General features: G+C 48.6%; 3 protein-coding genes across 3 annotated transcripts; 1 reads left to right on the forward strand and 2 right to left on the reverse strand.

Moving 5' to 3' along the window:
* Positions 1–4,066: 4,066 nt before the first annotated feature.
* On the reverse strand, positions 4,067–7,214 carry CLUP02_03388 (uncharacterized protein; the record flags this gene model as incomplete). The annotated part of the gene is made up of 8 exons (XM_049282410.1): positions 4,067–4,507; positions 4,557–5,024; positions 5,094–5,120; positions 5,177–5,378; positions 5,463–5,604; positions 5,661–6,194; positions 6,248–6,828; positions 7,030–7,214. 8 exons carry the CDS (start codon positions 7,212–7,214, stop codon positions 4,067–4,069), a joined length of 2,580 nt encoding a protein of 859 aa, XP_049139553.1.
* A 774-nt stretch (positions 7,215–7,988) lies between these two features.
* CLUP02_03389 (major facilitator superfamily transporter) lies at positions 7,989–9,956 on the forward strand (the record flags this gene model as incomplete). Its single annotated transcript, XM_049282411.1, has 9 exons — positions 7,989–8,100; positions 8,157–8,165; positions 8,228–8,309; positions 8,374–8,931; positions 8,990–9,180; positions 9,238–9,300; positions 9,360–9,623; positions 9,680–9,770; positions 9,824–9,956. 9 exons carry the CDS (start codon positions 7,989–7,991, stop codon positions 9,954–9,956), a joined length of 1,503 nt encoding a protein of 500 aa, XP_049139554.1.
* A 5,011-nt stretch (positions 9,957–14,967) lies between these two features.
* CLUP02_03390 (uncharacterized protein) lies at positions 14,968–15,150 on the reverse strand (the record flags this gene model as incomplete). The annotated part of the gene is made up of 1 exon (XM_049282412.1): positions 14,968–15,150. One exon carries the CDS (start codon positions 15,148–15,150, stop codon positions 14,968–14,970), a length of 183 nt encoding a protein of 60 aa, XP_049139555.1.
* Positions 15,151–17,079: the final 1,929 nt, after the last annotated feature.

Here is a 17,079-nt window from a genome sequence, read left to right on the forward strand (position 1 = left end):
TCTTTTAGCTTTTTTATCCTTAGCTCTTTATAATATTCCTATTCTTAAGTCTCGGGGTCTATATATTATTAATAAATAAATATTAAAAAGTTATTTTAAAAAAGGGGATTTTAAAAGCTCTTTTTATAATTATATTATTATGTTTATAATAATAGGGATATCTTAAATAAGGCCTATTTAATATACTATTCTATAATACTTTTTATATAAAGCTTATTACTTATTTTTATAATAATAATTTAGTTTATTATTTAAGTACTCGTAAACTCTTTTTTAATCGGTTTATAATTATAAAAAGAAGGCTTTTTATATTCTTATTAACTTAGATATATTACTAGCTACTTAGTAAACTATTAAACGAGCTCTTTATATCAACGCTATTTTTAGTTTCGATTTTTAATTATTATTTTTATTATTTTATAAAAATAAGTTATTATTAAGCCTATAGGGTTTATTAAACTAGTTATTTTAGTACTATTTACGCCTTTATACGCGCTTTAACTTTATATATTTAACGATTAATTATTAATAAACGCCTTATTTATAATAAATAAGGTCTTTAGGGTATTAATAAAATAACTAGCCCGTAAGAGTAATTTACCCTAGTTATCTTCTTCGTTTAGCTCTTTTATAAATACTAATATTTAAATAAGACTCGCCTTATAATAAGCTCGTTTTTTTAAATAAAATAAAGTTAAATAGTTAACTCTAAATAGCTATAGCTCGTTAATACTAACGGTTTTTTATTAATAACTAAGTATCGTTTTATTAACGTTCTATTCGTTTTTATAATTTATTATTATTTATATTAATTATTTTATAAAAATAGAAGTTTTAGAATTATAAGAAATTAAGTTATAAATACTTAATTAGTAAGGTTATAATATAAGTATAAATATATTATAAAACTAAAGCTTATAAAGTCTTTTATAAAGGCTTTATTTTTTAAAAAGTTCTTTTATAATACGATTCGTATATTAGTTACTAAGTTATCGGCGTTCTATTACTAGCCGTATCCCGAATTTATTATATTATTAAAGTAGTCTTTTTATAGCTCGGGGTCGTTTAATATAATATTTATAAAATCGAACTTTTAGTTATTAAGGAAGCCCTAAGGGTCGACGAGTTAGCGTCTTAGTATTTTAATAAAGTATATTTAAAGTAAACGGTTAAATAATAATAGTAATAGTAATAATAAGGGAAGTAGCGTCTTTAACTTTAATAAAAAAAACGAGGTAACGAATATATATATATATATATAAGTAAAGTTAAAAGTACTAAGGTAAATATTATGAGGTTAATATTATTTAATAACGGCAACGAGGGTATTTTTAATACTACTATTATAAGCTATTATACTTAGAAAAGTAACTAACTTAGCTAAGTACGCAGACTTATAAAATAGTAGTATTAAGTACTTATTACTATTTATAATCTATAATTATAAACTTTATAAGAGGGAAAGTTAAAAAGTTAGAAAATTTAAAAAAATAGTTTAGTAAGATAGTATGAGTATTTACTAATACCGTGTATTAATACTATATAACTGATATTAAGAATCGCCCGAGCAGCTAGCAAAGGTAGAATACTAAAACAAATATCGACCCTACAGCCTCCCCACCTGCCTCTTTGTAGGGAATCTAAACTTTACGGGTATCCTGATCGCGCAACCCACATTCCGTGTTGATACCGACACGTTAATATGGGATCGTCAAAACAGAAGCTGTAAGTATTCGTACTGTGCAGGTTCAATAATCTTCCCGGTGCCTCAAGCAAGCGATCCGCGGGTGGCCAAACAACCTGTGTTCAGAAATCCACAGAAGTCGAAACTGCATACCATCCATGATCAGTGTCCGCTAACAGAAACAGACCATGTAACCATGGCCCCGCCCTCGCTTCCACGAGTGAGTCTTCCACAGCTGTGCTGACCATCAAACCTTATGGGCGCCAATGACTTTGAGATCCCCCGATTCCATAACCGATTCGTTGCACTTCTCCGGATGACAGGAAAGGCGAGCTGAACGAACTGGCGGGCGTCGGACGTAACTCCGAGGGCAGTCGATTCGACCAAGCCGTCTATTGTTTCTCGGTACGGATACTCAAGTGCGCGAGTACATTTTCTGGTCCGTCGTTCTGGATCGGCGAGTCATTCCGTCTTCCCGGGCGCCCACTTTGGGTATTTGTTGAACCCGCAACGAGCACGACCCGGCTTGTCCCTCTTGCAGACCGCCGCCCGTCAATAACTGACCGCTGCTGAACCATGTCACCTTTTACTCCTCTCCTCACGTCTGACGTTGAGTCCCTCTTCTCAACCCCTCTTCACTGCGAAAATAATAATGCCCGGTCGCCTAGTTCCCAAGCAAGTGTGCGGCTGCGCTATCCACAATAGGGAGATACGGCCGTCCCTTGTCCCGGTCTGACGATATTCCACACATTCGGACCTAGGTACCTAGGTACCTTGCGGGGATGTTGGACTACCATCATCGCCCTCTAAGCCCGGCCTGTCATGACGATCGCGACTCGAACTTGGTTTCGCAAAGGTGAACATTTATGAACGAATTTAGGGAACCTCGAGCAGAGCCGATTCGAGGTTTGTAGTTCAAAATACGGAGAGCTGCAGCCGCTGCTATAACCAGAGTGGTTGGTTGACAAGCGACTGCGTCCGGGTGTTCTACATCAAGTCAAAATTGAACGGCATTGGGCCAAAAGAAACCTCCCTCCTCTCGCCGTTGTCCCTCTCAAAGTGGCAACCCTAAAAAGGCCGAGTTGATAGCCCTGGCTATGATAACGGTCGTTAACTGCAACTTGGATGCAACCTGTACTAAGGTTTCCGCCGTTTCAGTGGCACTTGACCATCGAGCTGATTTGCCGATCAAGATCCTTTGCATCGGTTTAGCATCAAGTAGATGTATATTTCCAAGCCGTGATTGTCCATATGCAGCGACAGTGTTTTCCATACTTTGCGATGGGGATTACCATTCGACACCAATGTTACGAAAATGGCTCCTGGGGACTCGAGCGTTGACTTTTTGCGACGATCAGCGTGTCCAAAACACGATAATGGCTCTCAAGGAGGGTCGCAGCTATGGCTGGGTCACCAGCGGCATATCCTTGGAGTACCCTACACAGCAGATGTAAGCTTGTTTATGCGATAATAGCATGATCCCGCGATCCCTTAGTACATGAGATTCGGTAGAGAAGAGATGGAGAGTTTTTGCGGGCGAAAGCATGTCACCCCACCATCCAAAGTTCGAGTGTCCCGGGGCGCCGGCTGGTAACCCCCAGAGTTCCCGCTGTGCCGTTTTGGGTGAGCCGCTTTGGACCACGTAGGAGATCGACGTCTCACACGCGGGCTTCTTTCCCGTGTCCGAGGAGGCTAAGAAACGAAAGGTCGGCCGATGCATTAGATTCTCATCGAGATGTAGGAAAACGTGTCGACAGGGCTTCTGTTCGCCTCATCATCGGCAGTTGTGGTTGTTTTGCCCGGCTGCCATCCCCAAAAAGACGATTGACGAAGGGGGCAGATTGTGTTCCAAGCCGGGCAAACGCGCCTGTTTCGCGGACCTTGATTTCTTGTCAGTATATGTGCAGACGGTAAGGCAGCTGTGTGTAGCCTGGTGCCTGGCTCTGGAGACAGCTCATGCCGTCTATCATTCAAGTTGATCAGCTTCTGAAGCTCAAGACGTTTAGATCAAACAGACCGAGCCAGTTCGTTGGCACCAAGGCCATTGTTCGGCCATATTCCATGCGCGAAAACAGGAGATTGGGTTGGTGGTCATTTCTTTTCCATTCAGGTTGCCGGTCCATGTCGGGCTTTCGTAGCCCGGCGCGGGAGGCAGTGCGTATCTACGTGTTGCATTGATCGAATGTCCGCTCAGCAGGATTCTTCTGTCAATCCCATAACCCATTTCCTCCGTGATCTCTCGCAAGGCGAGAGCCCGCTGTGGGATCGACACAAAATATGCTCCTATTTCGCGAAGCCGGAATAGAAGAACCGGTCAGCAAGCCAAATCCGGGCACGAGGGGTATCTTGAAAATAAAAAAGCACGCTTGGTAAGACAGAGGTTCATCGTGATCTATCAAACGACTTCCGCTTGCCTCCTCGTCGCTGTGGGCAGTCGGCGGCCCTGTGCCCCGGCTTGTTGCAGTTGTGGCAGTTGAAGGGCGCGTTCGGTTTTCCTGCTCCGGAGAAGCCGCCTGTAGCACCGCCGGAGATAGATGCCAGCTTATTTAATTTGACTTCCTTCTTCATTCTCTTCTCCCGGAATTCCTTGGCCTTCATAGACTCGCTTGATTTCTTCGCTTGTAGATTGACCCTTGTGCGCCCCTGGCCGCCAGACGCGAGGCCTTTTACGGCTTTCGGGGGTGTTTTTATCGAAGCATCTTCGTCGCTGGAGGAGGCTTCATCTTCGTCACTGGATTCATTACTGGAGTCGTCGGAATCGCTAGAGCCCTCGGAGTCGCTCGACTCGGGCTTCATCTTTTTGGGTGTCTCCTTCTTGGCATCCTGACATGAGTTAGCTAGGTTATTGCAAGACCTATGGTTTTGGCATTACCTTGGTAGCCTTCTTTCTGCTGCTTTCAATTTTCATCCTCCCAACCTGTGCAGTAGCAGTGGCTGCGGCTTCCTCCTCTCCATCGGCAACATCGATATCCGCGTATCCTACATAGACAATGTTCGGCGGCGCATTCTCTGTCTCGGTGGACTTGCCCCAAGCACCATCAAGAACCCAGTGCGTGTCTGCAAGCTCTGCTCTAGACGCCTCTAATGCCGACAAGCGCTTAGCTTCTTGTTGCTTCAGAGCCGCCTGAACGGCTGTTTGATCGAAGGAGTGAAAGTCGCCGGTGAGAGGCGAGTTTTGGAACTTGCGCCGCTTAGATGAGGGCTCTTCGGGAGAAGGTTCCGGCGTAGCATCCGAGGCAGCAGCTCTTTGCATGAACTTCATCGTCAACAGACGAGAGGATATACCTCTACCCGGAGGTGTTTCGGGGACCATGTTGGTGCTCGGCGGCATTATGGCAATCTGACTCGGAGTTCGCTAAGATTAGTTGGGATACAAATGAGTATAATGTGACAATTTTAATTGTTCAACGAGTGTTAGAGTCCAGGGATCGTGCTTCTGGGCTGTGTCGGGAGTCAAGAGTAGTATGATGAAGTCAGGTTGGGCTGTGGTACGCAAAAGTTGGAAAGAACCAAAATTCTGGTATTCTGCCGTGGTACATGCAAATGCGCGGCCACACCGCCCGCATCACACGTCTGGTCCGTGCACATAACTTCATGGGACCCCGCCGTGCCTGCTTCAACTTTCTCAAGTACGAACATATCAACCGAAAGTAAGGCAGTTGAGATTCTTTGAACCTTCCTCAGAGAATTCTCGCTGTCTTGGCCTCACTTCTCTGATTCTCACTACTGGATTTTGCTCTTATCACATCCCTTATCCTGCTATTCTCATATCTTGGACGCTTGCTCTCGCTGTTGTTCTCTCAATCTGCCAAGTCTCTCTGAGGTCATCTCAAAACACTCTGGTAAATCGGTATCCCGCCATGTTCCACCCAGTATCATCTTTGCAAGGCCCGACGCACACGTAAAGATTCTCGCCATCCCTATGGAACCATAAATTCAGAGATTGGGCAATTTACAGGATGGATTGATCACTCACCATGTCCATTGAAGCCGGCACAAACCCATTGTCCTGGGGAGCCATCAACCCTCCTGATAAAAGGCACCATGTCGGGCGTCATGCCGATGATACCTGTCCATGTGTGCTGGAGTCCCTCACCGTGGCGCAACTTCTCTGGCCTACATTCTGGTAGACAGTCATGCAAGTTGGCAACGGCATCATCGCGAATTTCCGTGCTAAACTCGCTGTCGTCGGCCGTCTGTCTTTCCGCATACGCCGCTTGACTGACTTTAGGGCTTGCCGAGGCGGACCCGAGGATGATGATGCCGTCTGAACGGCGTTGATTGACCGAGTAGAACCAACGCAGGCCCCTACGCAGGGAGATGGTGCTCTGCAGCACCTTGCTGCCGGTGAGAGCCACAGGTGGTACGAAAGCATGGGCCTGCGCGCGCTCTGGTGTGACGAGGGACGATAGCTGCGGCAGCAAATGTGGTGCGAAGGCATTGGTGCAGTGAATGACTGTTGGCGTCGTTACAGTACCTCGTGGCGTATTGACATCCCAGAGAATCTGCTCTGCGCCAGATGATGATGGTGTCACCGAGATTGCTGGGCAATGGGTCAGGAACTGCACGCCTTTGCCAATACATTGGGCCAGGAGCCATTGGGCCAGTTTGGCAGGATGGCCAGAACCTGCTGGCCATTCGTAGGCGCATAGAGCTTGCGGGACGCGTGTTTTTTTCGAGCTTCCGCGGCAGGGTAAAACTTGATGTGAGAAACGTCGCCGCCAGCACTCTGGTATGCCTCGAAGCTCTTGGCATTATGGTCTGCAAATTCCTGAGTCAGGCAAACGTCAAAGGTGGTCGTGGGGACAAAATCGAACGGCACGTTGTGCTTCTTTACGAAGTTGTCGACTGCAAGAAACACGGTCCTCTCATTGGCGATAATCTTCAGGGCCTGCTCCTCGCCGTGGAATGATTTGTAGGCTGTGAAACCGCGAAAGGCGTCTGGTCGAATATGTCCTGCATTGCGAGAGCTGGCGCCGCCGGCTGCTTCCCTTGCTTCCAGTATGATGATGTCTGGTCCTGTTACACCACCCTCGACCAACTTAAAGGCTGTTAGTGCGCCGGAGATTCCTGAGCCGATAATGACGTATTTCGCGGTTCTCGGTACGAGAGCTTCATCGTTGTAATTGAGGTAAGGGTATGACCTGGTCGTCTGTTGCCAGAACGATAGGCACGGATTGGTAACGGGAAGGCCAGTCATCATGAGTTGACTCTTTAGGGTAAGCAATTGTGATTGACTTTGTCGAGCATACATCGGTACCCGCGTATGGAACACCTCGCCTTATTAAGATGAGTTCATCGTGAGCGGACAGCCTCCACTGATGCTTAGACACTCTCTTTCGAACCTGCCTTCGGCTTTGTAAAACCGGTAGATGTCCGCGAGTCGATCCCCTTGGGTGAGATAAGCCTGGCGATAGCCATGATTCAACCTTTGCTCAAATCTGAGAGGTGTGTTGTTTGTAGCAATTTGTCGGGTACGTACAGGTGGGGACGAAGTCGGAGGCCCTTCCGATCCTCTGACGGCGAACATCGCTCCGCTCCCGCACCGATGGGGCCACAACCTCTCAACCCATTTCATGTCTCAAACCGAATACGGCAACTTGATGCATCAGCTAATGCAAGTAGATGCGCACAGATTACCCTTTTGTGATACAATCACAGTGGTCCGATCTATTTTGTGACAAGGGCATGGAAAACCTGAAGAAGGATCACGGCTCATAGTAAAGCGAGTACCCAAGTCGTCAAGTTGGGTATTTGTGTCTCTCAAAGGCACTCGTCTGCCGCGAACCGGCAAAGTACAATAAGCAGGAAGTCGAGAGAAGCAATTCAGGTAATAAGAGGCAAAACTGGATGACTGCTTATCAGCTTACCAGCCCCGGGGTATCTGCGGTCGTCGGAGGACCCGCCGCTCTTGGGGCGGCCAAGGCCGCTCCAATAAGAGTTCGGCCCGCGTTTGAGCACCGGCATCCCTCCCCCTCCTTCCCGAACCTATCTCCAGGTCCCAGCAAAACTGCAACGTCTGCCTATCAGATGATAACGGAACTTCTGCAACTTGAGCCGGGGTCGGGGGTAGGCCAGTGAGATAGACAGTTTTGACAAAACATGGGGTAATATAGTGCCGGGAAACCTTCCTTGTCTTATCTGGAAACCGCGTCCCGTTGGGTAGGGCAGAGAGAGAGATGTGACGATCCACGCCCTATATAGACCTGGCGGGAGCACATTGTGCCTGCTATCATGCAGCGGTGTTCTTTGTGATGCCCTCCGTTCAAGGACATTAGAAATCTTTGCATAGCCAATCGACAACATGATTTTTGGCAGCCTTGCCTTCGCGGCTCGCCATGAGCGAACGGCAGAGGAGAGGAAGCTGGTTAGGAGACTGGACATATTCTTGATGACTTTTGGTTGCATTTCGCAGGGTGAGTAGTTACGAAGATCCTTCATTTATGAGACCTGAGCTAACTCAACTTTCTAGTCATCAAATGTAAGTGACAGAACAACCTGGATTCAAGGGTAAGGGGCGGTCTGGTTAACGCTGATATCAAGACCTTGACCAGACGAACATCAGCAACGCATACGTCTCTGGCATGAAAGAGGACCTCAACCTTTACGGCAACGAGCTCAACTAGTACGTCCAACCCCCCAAGAGCTACACTTCAGGACTCTCAACGCCAACCGACCTCTCATCTCAGCTTCACAACGTACTTCAACGTCGCCTACTGCATCATGCTCATCCCCTCCCAAATCATACTAACTTACGTACGACCGAGTTACTGGCTCTCTGGCCTCGAGGTTCTATGGGGTATCATCACAGGCATGATCGCCCTCACCAAGAACGCGCAACAAGTCTACGCGCTCCGCGTCCTGCTCGGACTCTGCGAGAGCAGTGCCTGGCCCGGCATGATGACGCTGCTGATGCACTGGTACACCCCGTCCGAATTGGCCAAGCGAATGGGATTCTACCACTCGTGTCAGGCGGTGGGCTCCATGATGTCGGGCGCGCTGCAAGTTGCCATTAGAAGCTCCATGCATGGGCTACACGGTATGGCCGGCTGGCGCTGGCTTTTCGTTGTGAATGCCATCATGACCGTGTGCGTCGGCGCTGCGGGCTTCTTCCTTCTTCCCGACACACCTAACAACCCCAACCCCCGCGCGTTCTGGTTTAAGAAGGGACACGCCGAGCTTGCTATGGAACGATTGGAGCGCCATGGTAAAGCAGAGCCCAAGAAGATGACATGGGCCGCTGCCAGGTTCGATGACCCCCCGATCCATCTTTTCAGCCGGTGACAGAGGGCTGACTAGGAACAGGCGTGCATTCAAGAGTTGGGTAATCTACTTTGTACCCGTCCTGTACATTGCGACTGTCCTCTTGTCGTATGGCAACAACTATTTCAGCCTGTTCCTGAAGGCTTTGAAGAATCCGGATGGGACCCCCAGGTGGTCGACGTCCGAGGTGAACGCCATTCCCATTGGTGGAAGTGCGATCAACGTGGTGTTCGGTATGTGTGAAATCCTTTGAAATCCGAAAGAAGAGCCGAGACTGATATGAGTTACAGTCTGGATCTGGGCAATCTTGTCGGACTTGTTCATGACACGATGGACTCTCATCGTTGTTCAGGGTAAGCATCGCCTCACACCCCCCTCTACTAGGACAAATCCTGTCTGACAACTTACACAGCTGCAATTGGCATTGCATGCTGTATCGCGATGAGCGTCTGGTCCTCACACCCAACCACAACACCGCTAGCCACGGCATACGCGTCCAACTTCATCCTCTTCACGGCAATGGGCACCGCGCCTCTCATCTTCGCATGGCTGGCCGACATTCTACCCCATGACCCCGAGGCGCGGACTCTCATCGTCGGAGTTGCCATTGCGGGATACTACGCCATCTCCGCCTGGTCGCAGGTTCTGGTATGGCCGGCCACTCAGGCACCGTACTGTAAGTTTATTTCATCAGCCCAAACGCACAACGATCATGGCTCTGACCAGAAACAGACAAGTACGCATGGCAGTCAGCTATTGCCATCGGCGTTCTCGTCATTATCATGACATGTGTGCTTCGTTACATTGATGCAAAGCATCTCGAGTATGTTCATCCACCTATTCGATACCTAAGACAGCTTCTAACGACTCATGTAGGCCCAAGAGAGAGCATTTCAGAGCCACTGTTATTGAGGCCGCCGAGGCGGGTGATAGGGACGCAGCGGATTCGATCGCTCGCGATTCCGTCGACCGGAAAGTGAAGTCGGCTGCTATTGTGCCGGAAGTCTGAGTTCGTGTCACTTGCCGGACTCGGGTAGTCTCTAGACACTGGAACTCGTGGTCCCCTTAATGGATGTTGACTCACTGTACTCTGATATCAGTGGCCACAGATGAACTTGCAGTAATCAAATGGTAAAGATACATTCGACTCAGATAGATTTGAAGTTTTGGATTTTCTCTACCGCCATTGGGCATCATATACACCCACCGTTTGGTATCATCACCTCGTTTTACTTACGGCATCAAATTCAATGCTAGCTTGCTTCCTCGAGGACTAGAATTTTGCCAATAGCTTATCACGAATGGCCGCCGTCGTTGATTTTGAGACCCGAAGCAATTTATGAGCACTCAACCCATGCTCGTGATCTCCTCCTTTTGGTCTCAAAATTCAGAGGCTCTCACATTCGTCACTTGGATCTGTTCGAGTTCAGGCTCTCCAGTGTACCCAGTTGAATCACCAAAGAGATAAGAGGGGTTTCTGATCTATCAGATGAAAATATTAACCGTACTGGTCGTATTCTGTATAGCTATCCTGGAGTACTTCAACCTACTTGAACATACGAATCCCTGCATAAAGTCCCCTCTTGTTCCTGTTGGCAAAATGCGGCCCTTAGTGTTCATTTTCCACAGAAGTCAATGTGCGAAAGACCAAAGGCATTGATCTTATCAGTGCGCGTTCTCAGTACTTACTTAGCGCTTGATATTCTGATTCCCATAGAAAAAAACTGAACTTCAGGTCTTCAGTCATAAGCCTGCGGCCGACCGTTGAGTCCTACACGGGGAGAAGAAGAAGGAACGACGCTGCGAGCCTCAAGTTACGCGATCCCTGTTTTGCCAACGGTCATAGTTGCCTCCAGGTGTATGCAAAAGCTCACCGCCACCGTCACATAGCAATGCTCATTGAGCGTACACCAATACCCAAGCAAAACATCACAGACCGATAAAAAGGAAAGAGGGAAGGGATGGTGATGACTGACCTTATTATTCACGCTCCTGGCCAGATTTTAACAGCGCGCGCCTCGGTCAACCCAGACTCTGACTTCATTGGAGTATTTGTTTATTTAATCACTCGACCACCTCGCACACAGCTTGACCTGATCTCGCCGATCTAGACGGGCGCTGCTGTGCTGGTGATAGGTATGGTGATTAGACCCCTTAAGTAGGTCGGAACGTCGCCTGGACAACTGCCTCGAGGAAGGAGGGACGTTCATATTGGAAAGTGCAAGGCGGCAGTTACCGGTAGGGAGCAGTGATTGCCAGGCGCAGCTCTCACGGCACCAGGTTGACCACATAGATTCTCCAGCTTTCGCCACTGAGACAAACTTCATTGTGATATTCTATAAAATTATAGGATAATAGAATCTACCTATAAGTATCGTCATCATACAACGTGAAAACAGTTGAGCTCCATCCATATTCTTGACCTTCAAGAGGAAAGTAAGGAATTATGCTGTCATCGAGATTCATTACCCCGAAGAATATCCTGAACTCCAAGTAAGGCCTTTGGTTCATTTATTTGACTGTTTACGCGGACATTTCAGCTCGCATCGTTTCTCTGATAATAAGGTAGATTTCTTTATGCCGAGATAGCTAGCAGCTCATAATCGCCCATAGCCTAGCATCGAGCAGGCAAGCAGTCCTGATACTCTAGGAAACATCGACAGAATTTGTAGCTGATAGAACAACCAGAAAGGTATTGAATGTGTTCAGGACGTGTTACTGTTACGCCGCTTTGTAGCTGACCCGGACGTTCGTAAAGTAGTTGTCTCATGCGAAGTATTCCTCCTAGTACGTTCAAGGGCGGCGAGGTTCATGTAAACTATGTTAATATCATCTTTAATCACCAAGATGAAACGGTCTATACGAAAATGCCTGGATAAAGGTGACGATCAAGGCCTTTTAGCACCTACTGTGTCAACAGATATCAATTAAGTCGCGATCGCACTTTTCTTTCGAGCCCTCTTGTCAGACGAGCTTCGGGTCGTCCCAAGAGTAATGATACGGATTCATGTTGTTGTTCACCCGAACTTGAGAGTTTCACTACTGATTGAACGACGATGTTCGATGACGGAGCGACCTTACTGGTAACAGCTGCCCGATTGAAGCTCGGTTTCAAGATGATGATTACACTAAAATAAAATCGACCAAGTCTAGTTCCAAAACTTTGTTTTTGTGGCCTTTGGCCCGTCGACCTCTTCAAGACGTGCATGGAATAGTATTCGAGGGGTTTTCTCGGCAACAGTAAGCTAATACACATGCTTCCCGTTCCGTCGAAGACGGCGAACTTCAAAACTTCGAACAACGTAGGCAGAAAAGTTCGGTCTCAGTGCCCTTACTCGTACTTGCTAAACCCTACCCGCCTTCGAGGCCTACTACATCTTGCCACCTAGAAGCGTATTTCCAGCCTCCCTTCGCTATCTTTAGCGTATTCAACCCATATTATACGTGAAGCAAGGAACAATAGTGATCTCTAGCTTATGCATTGCTCTAGGCAGTACCATGTATCGATCATCTGTTCTATACTCAATATAGCAAGCTTGAGAACCCGAGACGAACCTGTGGAGGTGGTCCGAAGACAATGTTGGACATTGGATTTAGGAAAACCAATAGACGTTGTGATTTGAGCCAAGGTTCATTTCTCCCATGGTAACCTTCCCTTTGTACGAGATTCTGACCCGTTGCCACGTGTGCAGTTACCATCTACTCAACATCCAAGTTCTCTTCTTCTGAGTACGCCTGCCTTCTCTGTTGAATCCGACGAGGCGGACGAGGGAGGTAGAATGATCTATTCTCTATGTATGATAATTTACAATGGTCCTTCTAATCGTAGGTAGGGAAATTTCCTTTCAACACCTATGTTCTGTTTAGTGAATTCACCCTCCTCATGAATTCTTGCCCGGAGACCGATGATCAATGGCTGGACAGCAGGGCTCTGGCCGGCCATGAGCCGACTACTCATCCATTGTCGTTGCCAACAGAAACCAGTTTCAAGTGCGGCAGCCACGATGGCCTCTGATGGGCCATATGCTGGCAGGCGTAAACTCGTCTAGCATGTAGAGCCCCCCCATCTCAGTCGCACTACAACTGGTCCGGAAAGTCACCGGCCACGATTACCCATCCGGAGTCCATCAATAACGACATGGAACATTCTCCCTAAATCGCTCTTGCAACTCGTCATTCATCCTCAAAAGACGAAACTCGGCTTCGCCGTTACATCGACCTTTTTGTACGACAAGAGCCCAAACCACCGCAAAAGTCGGCCCGGCTTCTTCGACAATTCACCAAACCTCAACCCTCACCGTCTACCGGCTACCGGCACGATGGACGATAAGATGTAACAAGAGCACTCAAACATAAAGAAGGGGGGAAAAAAGGACACTCAGATCATCGAGCGGATCTACCCCACCGTCAAGCAAAGTACTCACTTCATGCGCTTTTCCGGTGTGAATACTCCGGTGAGCCACTCACCTCGACAACATGTTTGCGGGACGCAAACCAGGCCACCAATGTAGCGGGGGGAAATATCGCACACGCGAGGTGACGAAGAGAATTTCATCCCTTGCAAAGCGAAAAGGGAGAAATTTTCTCCCGTTGGTTTTCCTCTTGGCCCAGCGTCTCACGAGTGCTTCTAGATCTCGAGCACTGATCACACCCGTTCATGCTTACACCATGTTGACTAAAGACCGGTCTGTACAAAAAAAAAAAAACACCTAACAAACCAACGAGCAAACTTGGGGCGACGAACACGAACCACCACGCGGCACCGACGACTTCTTCCAAAACCCCCGGGCCTCCCGTCCGTATGTGAAAAAAAAGAGAGAAAGAGGATCCTAGCACAATCGATCTATTCGTGACCGCGTTCTCGCCTACAGAGGTTTATCTGAACTACTAACCGATCCCCCGAAGGACGGGAAGAACTTAAGAAGGAGTGGCGTGGGGGAGGGATGGGGTCATGGAACCGAAGAAGACAGAGATCAGGGGTTTGAGAGCAAGGCCCCCTTCCTCTCTCTCTGTTTTCTTTCTTTCTCGGAATCTGCGCCGTGAACCCCCCAGTCCTTCTCAAACGAACAGGTCCCGAAACCTCTTTCGGAGGGGCCGTGGAATCTGGGAACCCTTTAAGTCTATCTTATATGAATCTACCCATAATTTGAAGGAGAAAAGGTAATCCGTCGCGTCGTGATGTGGAATCCTGGCGCGGGCGGCGATGAGCAACAGTGAGGCCAGGCCAGATAGCTCTGCACCTCGCATCTTGCATGCAACGCGCTAGGTGCTGCTGGTATACCCAGGACTAGGCCACCCGAATCCGAGGACCCCAGGTTTCGACATCATTTGACCTTTTTTTCAACAACTTTGACGAACAAGCTAATGTAAAGACAAGAGGTAAGTGCAACAGTGGGCAGAAAAAGTGAAGGAGAGGGGGATAGAAAAAGGGAGCATGCGAGCATGAGACGTTTGATCGGATGTGCCATCCATAGTTAGGGCGATCTTATCAAGGCGGGTTTCTAATTGAGGGACGGGACTTTGTTCCAACTTTGCAGTACTCTTTTTCTCTCTGCTTGGACCGAAGCACGGACGATAGGCCACTTTACAAGCATAATCAACCGAACAGGCCTTCTTTGAAGCCCGCTTCTTTCGAGTGAATGAACTCGGAGGAGGATCTCAATCAAGCGCGGCGGAGTTCTCTTACGCGACAGGGCTGGGTTGTTGGTCGCCGGCTGTGGCTTCGGACAAGACTCCGAGTTGCAAAACCGTGGGATGTTCGTGGTAAGTAAGCTTTGGTGCCAGCGGGGGTCTGGATGGGCTCCAGGTGCTGTAAGTGTATCAGTACGGGAAGCGTGGACAGGCAGGGCTGAAACGAGACTACGGGCGATGAACCGTCAGTACGGGATATTCTCCCTCGACTACGAATCAGTTCTGAGGGCCCTTGAATGACCTCGGCATCTGTTCGCTGGACATGCAAGGCTCATGTCGCTTTGCCAGGTTTGAAAAGCGTAAGCGCAACTTTGAAGACCTGACACTACCTAAAGTATATTGTTAATCATATCACATTTCGCACCTGTCCACTCGAGGAATTTCCTTTGATGGCCACGCGACCAGCTGTGAATACCGAGGCATGCGAGGGTGTGGGATAACGAGGATCTTGACCAGCGCGCCTGGGGAGAAAGCAAGCATTCTGAATGGGTGATTTCTATCAAAATTAGCATGGGTGATGGCGATATCTGCCTGCCCTATCAGTAGTATGTAGCGAATGGTGATCAGCGTGCAGGAACAAGGCGCGCACGTTCTCAGGATGGTGCGATGCGCCGAAGTCATGTCCAGTAAGGGGGGGGGGGGGGGGGGGGCAGAAGGGATCCGGTGCTGGGTGAGAAGCTAGCCCCGAAGCTCATAGTCGTGAGTACCGACCTGGTCAATTTGGAGAGTACCATCAAGCATCGGGCGAGACGACCATTCACAGAAGAGAAGTGTAAGACGGAGGTTTGATGTGATCACGAGTCGTCCAAGTGAGGCTCTTAATCAGGTCTTTTGCCACTATTGCAAGAAAGGCAAGGTAGTCAGGATGCCTGACTCTCGTTACATCCTCCTCCTCGGTATCGTGGACGGTGATTGTGAGAGGTGCGGGAGACGGACGACAGCATTTCGGCCGGCAGAAGATGGCTTTCGGAGGGCGCGGGCGCAGGCGCAGATCTGCGGGCGCGGGATTGAGGCCGACCCAGTCTCGGAAGTGAAATCTACGGCCGGGCATCTGAGTAGGCGGGGAACCGGTGTCATGTCAATTTGTTGGCAACTCATGTAAGTCATTGATTTAGGAGTCTCATGACTCTGCACAATCGTAGGACCGACAGGCAGTACAGCTTGTGCCTCTAGTGTCTACAGTAGAATCAAAAGAAAAACTATCGAGAAGCATTCGAAGTCGAAACGGCGATGGGTTACTTTAGGCCCCCAAAAGCCGAAGTAAGGCAATCTAGGGATAACATGTCGGGTGGTCGGATTGACACCGTTGTATCCCTACTAAGGTAGAGAGAGTGAGGGGGTTGCAAGGGGATGAATGCAACCACTTCCTTTCTCTATAGAGTATAGACTGCTCTGTCTTCCACAGACGTACCAACCACGTCGGCCAGCGATGAGTCGGAGGGGTTGGAAGATCCCATCTTTGGGGGCGGGTTGAGTTTCTATTGGTAAGTGGGCAAGAGCTGAGATGAACCATGGTTGCAGGGGTGATACGACTGAAGTTGCACGTGGTGGCTGGGAAAAGGTGAAAGGAACCAGCCCGCCTTGCTCGTGGACGATCAGGAGGCTATTCGCCCCAGACAGCGAGATTCCTCCCACGGCGAACCATCGTAGGAGCCCAAGAGCTTTGACCGAGGAGCTGAAGCCATCCCCCACTATGGACAAATCCCCGGAGGACTCGGCGGCTTGCTGCTTGCACACTCAAGCAGCCAGTAGCATGGATTTGCCAAGGGTGCAGAATATAGGTGAAATGATCTGGATAGATGGACAACAGAATAGCTCATAGTGTGCGTAAATATCACTGGCTTGACCTCAAGGCTAGGGAGACGGATAAGAGAGAGAAGCTATAACTCTATAGGAAGGTCGACGAGATGCACAGGCATCGCGTGCAAGCTAAGGAACAAGACTCACCGAGCGCAGCGGTGTCGGTCAAGATTCTGCCGTCAAAGATGGGAAGAACCCAAATGCATCGGCCCATCGTTTTCATATTCGGTATCGTTTTCAACCCCTCTGTTTTGGTCGCAAACGGTACAGTCCCTTCCCACTCTACCATCATAAGAAGGGTTGGGTAAGGCCAAATGGGCCCATCTGGCTTTGTGCGTCGTGAGTGGCAGGCTTAGAAGCGAAACGTGACACGTTGGCTTCGAACGAAGCATACGCAGCAGTGTCTCCCATCAGCCCTCTCTGCAAAAGCAGACCTCGGATACCGGAGTTTCGCCGACGTGCAGGTAAGAAGGGGAACTTCGGTCATCCCCCGGAAACTATCAGCGAGGCAGTAACCCCGTCACGGCCATGTCTGTGGGAACGATTGCAGTAGCCCGTTGCGAGGTTGAGTGGTGATGGGAATCCTTCCCTCTTGATTGGAAGTTGGGACAAATGTGACCAAGTGTTTCTGGCCCAACCAT

Source organism: Colletotrichum lupini, chromosome 2 (assembly GCF_023278565.1).
Source record: "Colletotrichum lupini chromosome 2, complete sequence".
Lineage (NCBI taxonomy): Eukaryota > Fungi > Ascomycota > Sordariomycetes > Glomerellales > Glomerellaceae > Colletotrichum > Colletotrichum lupini.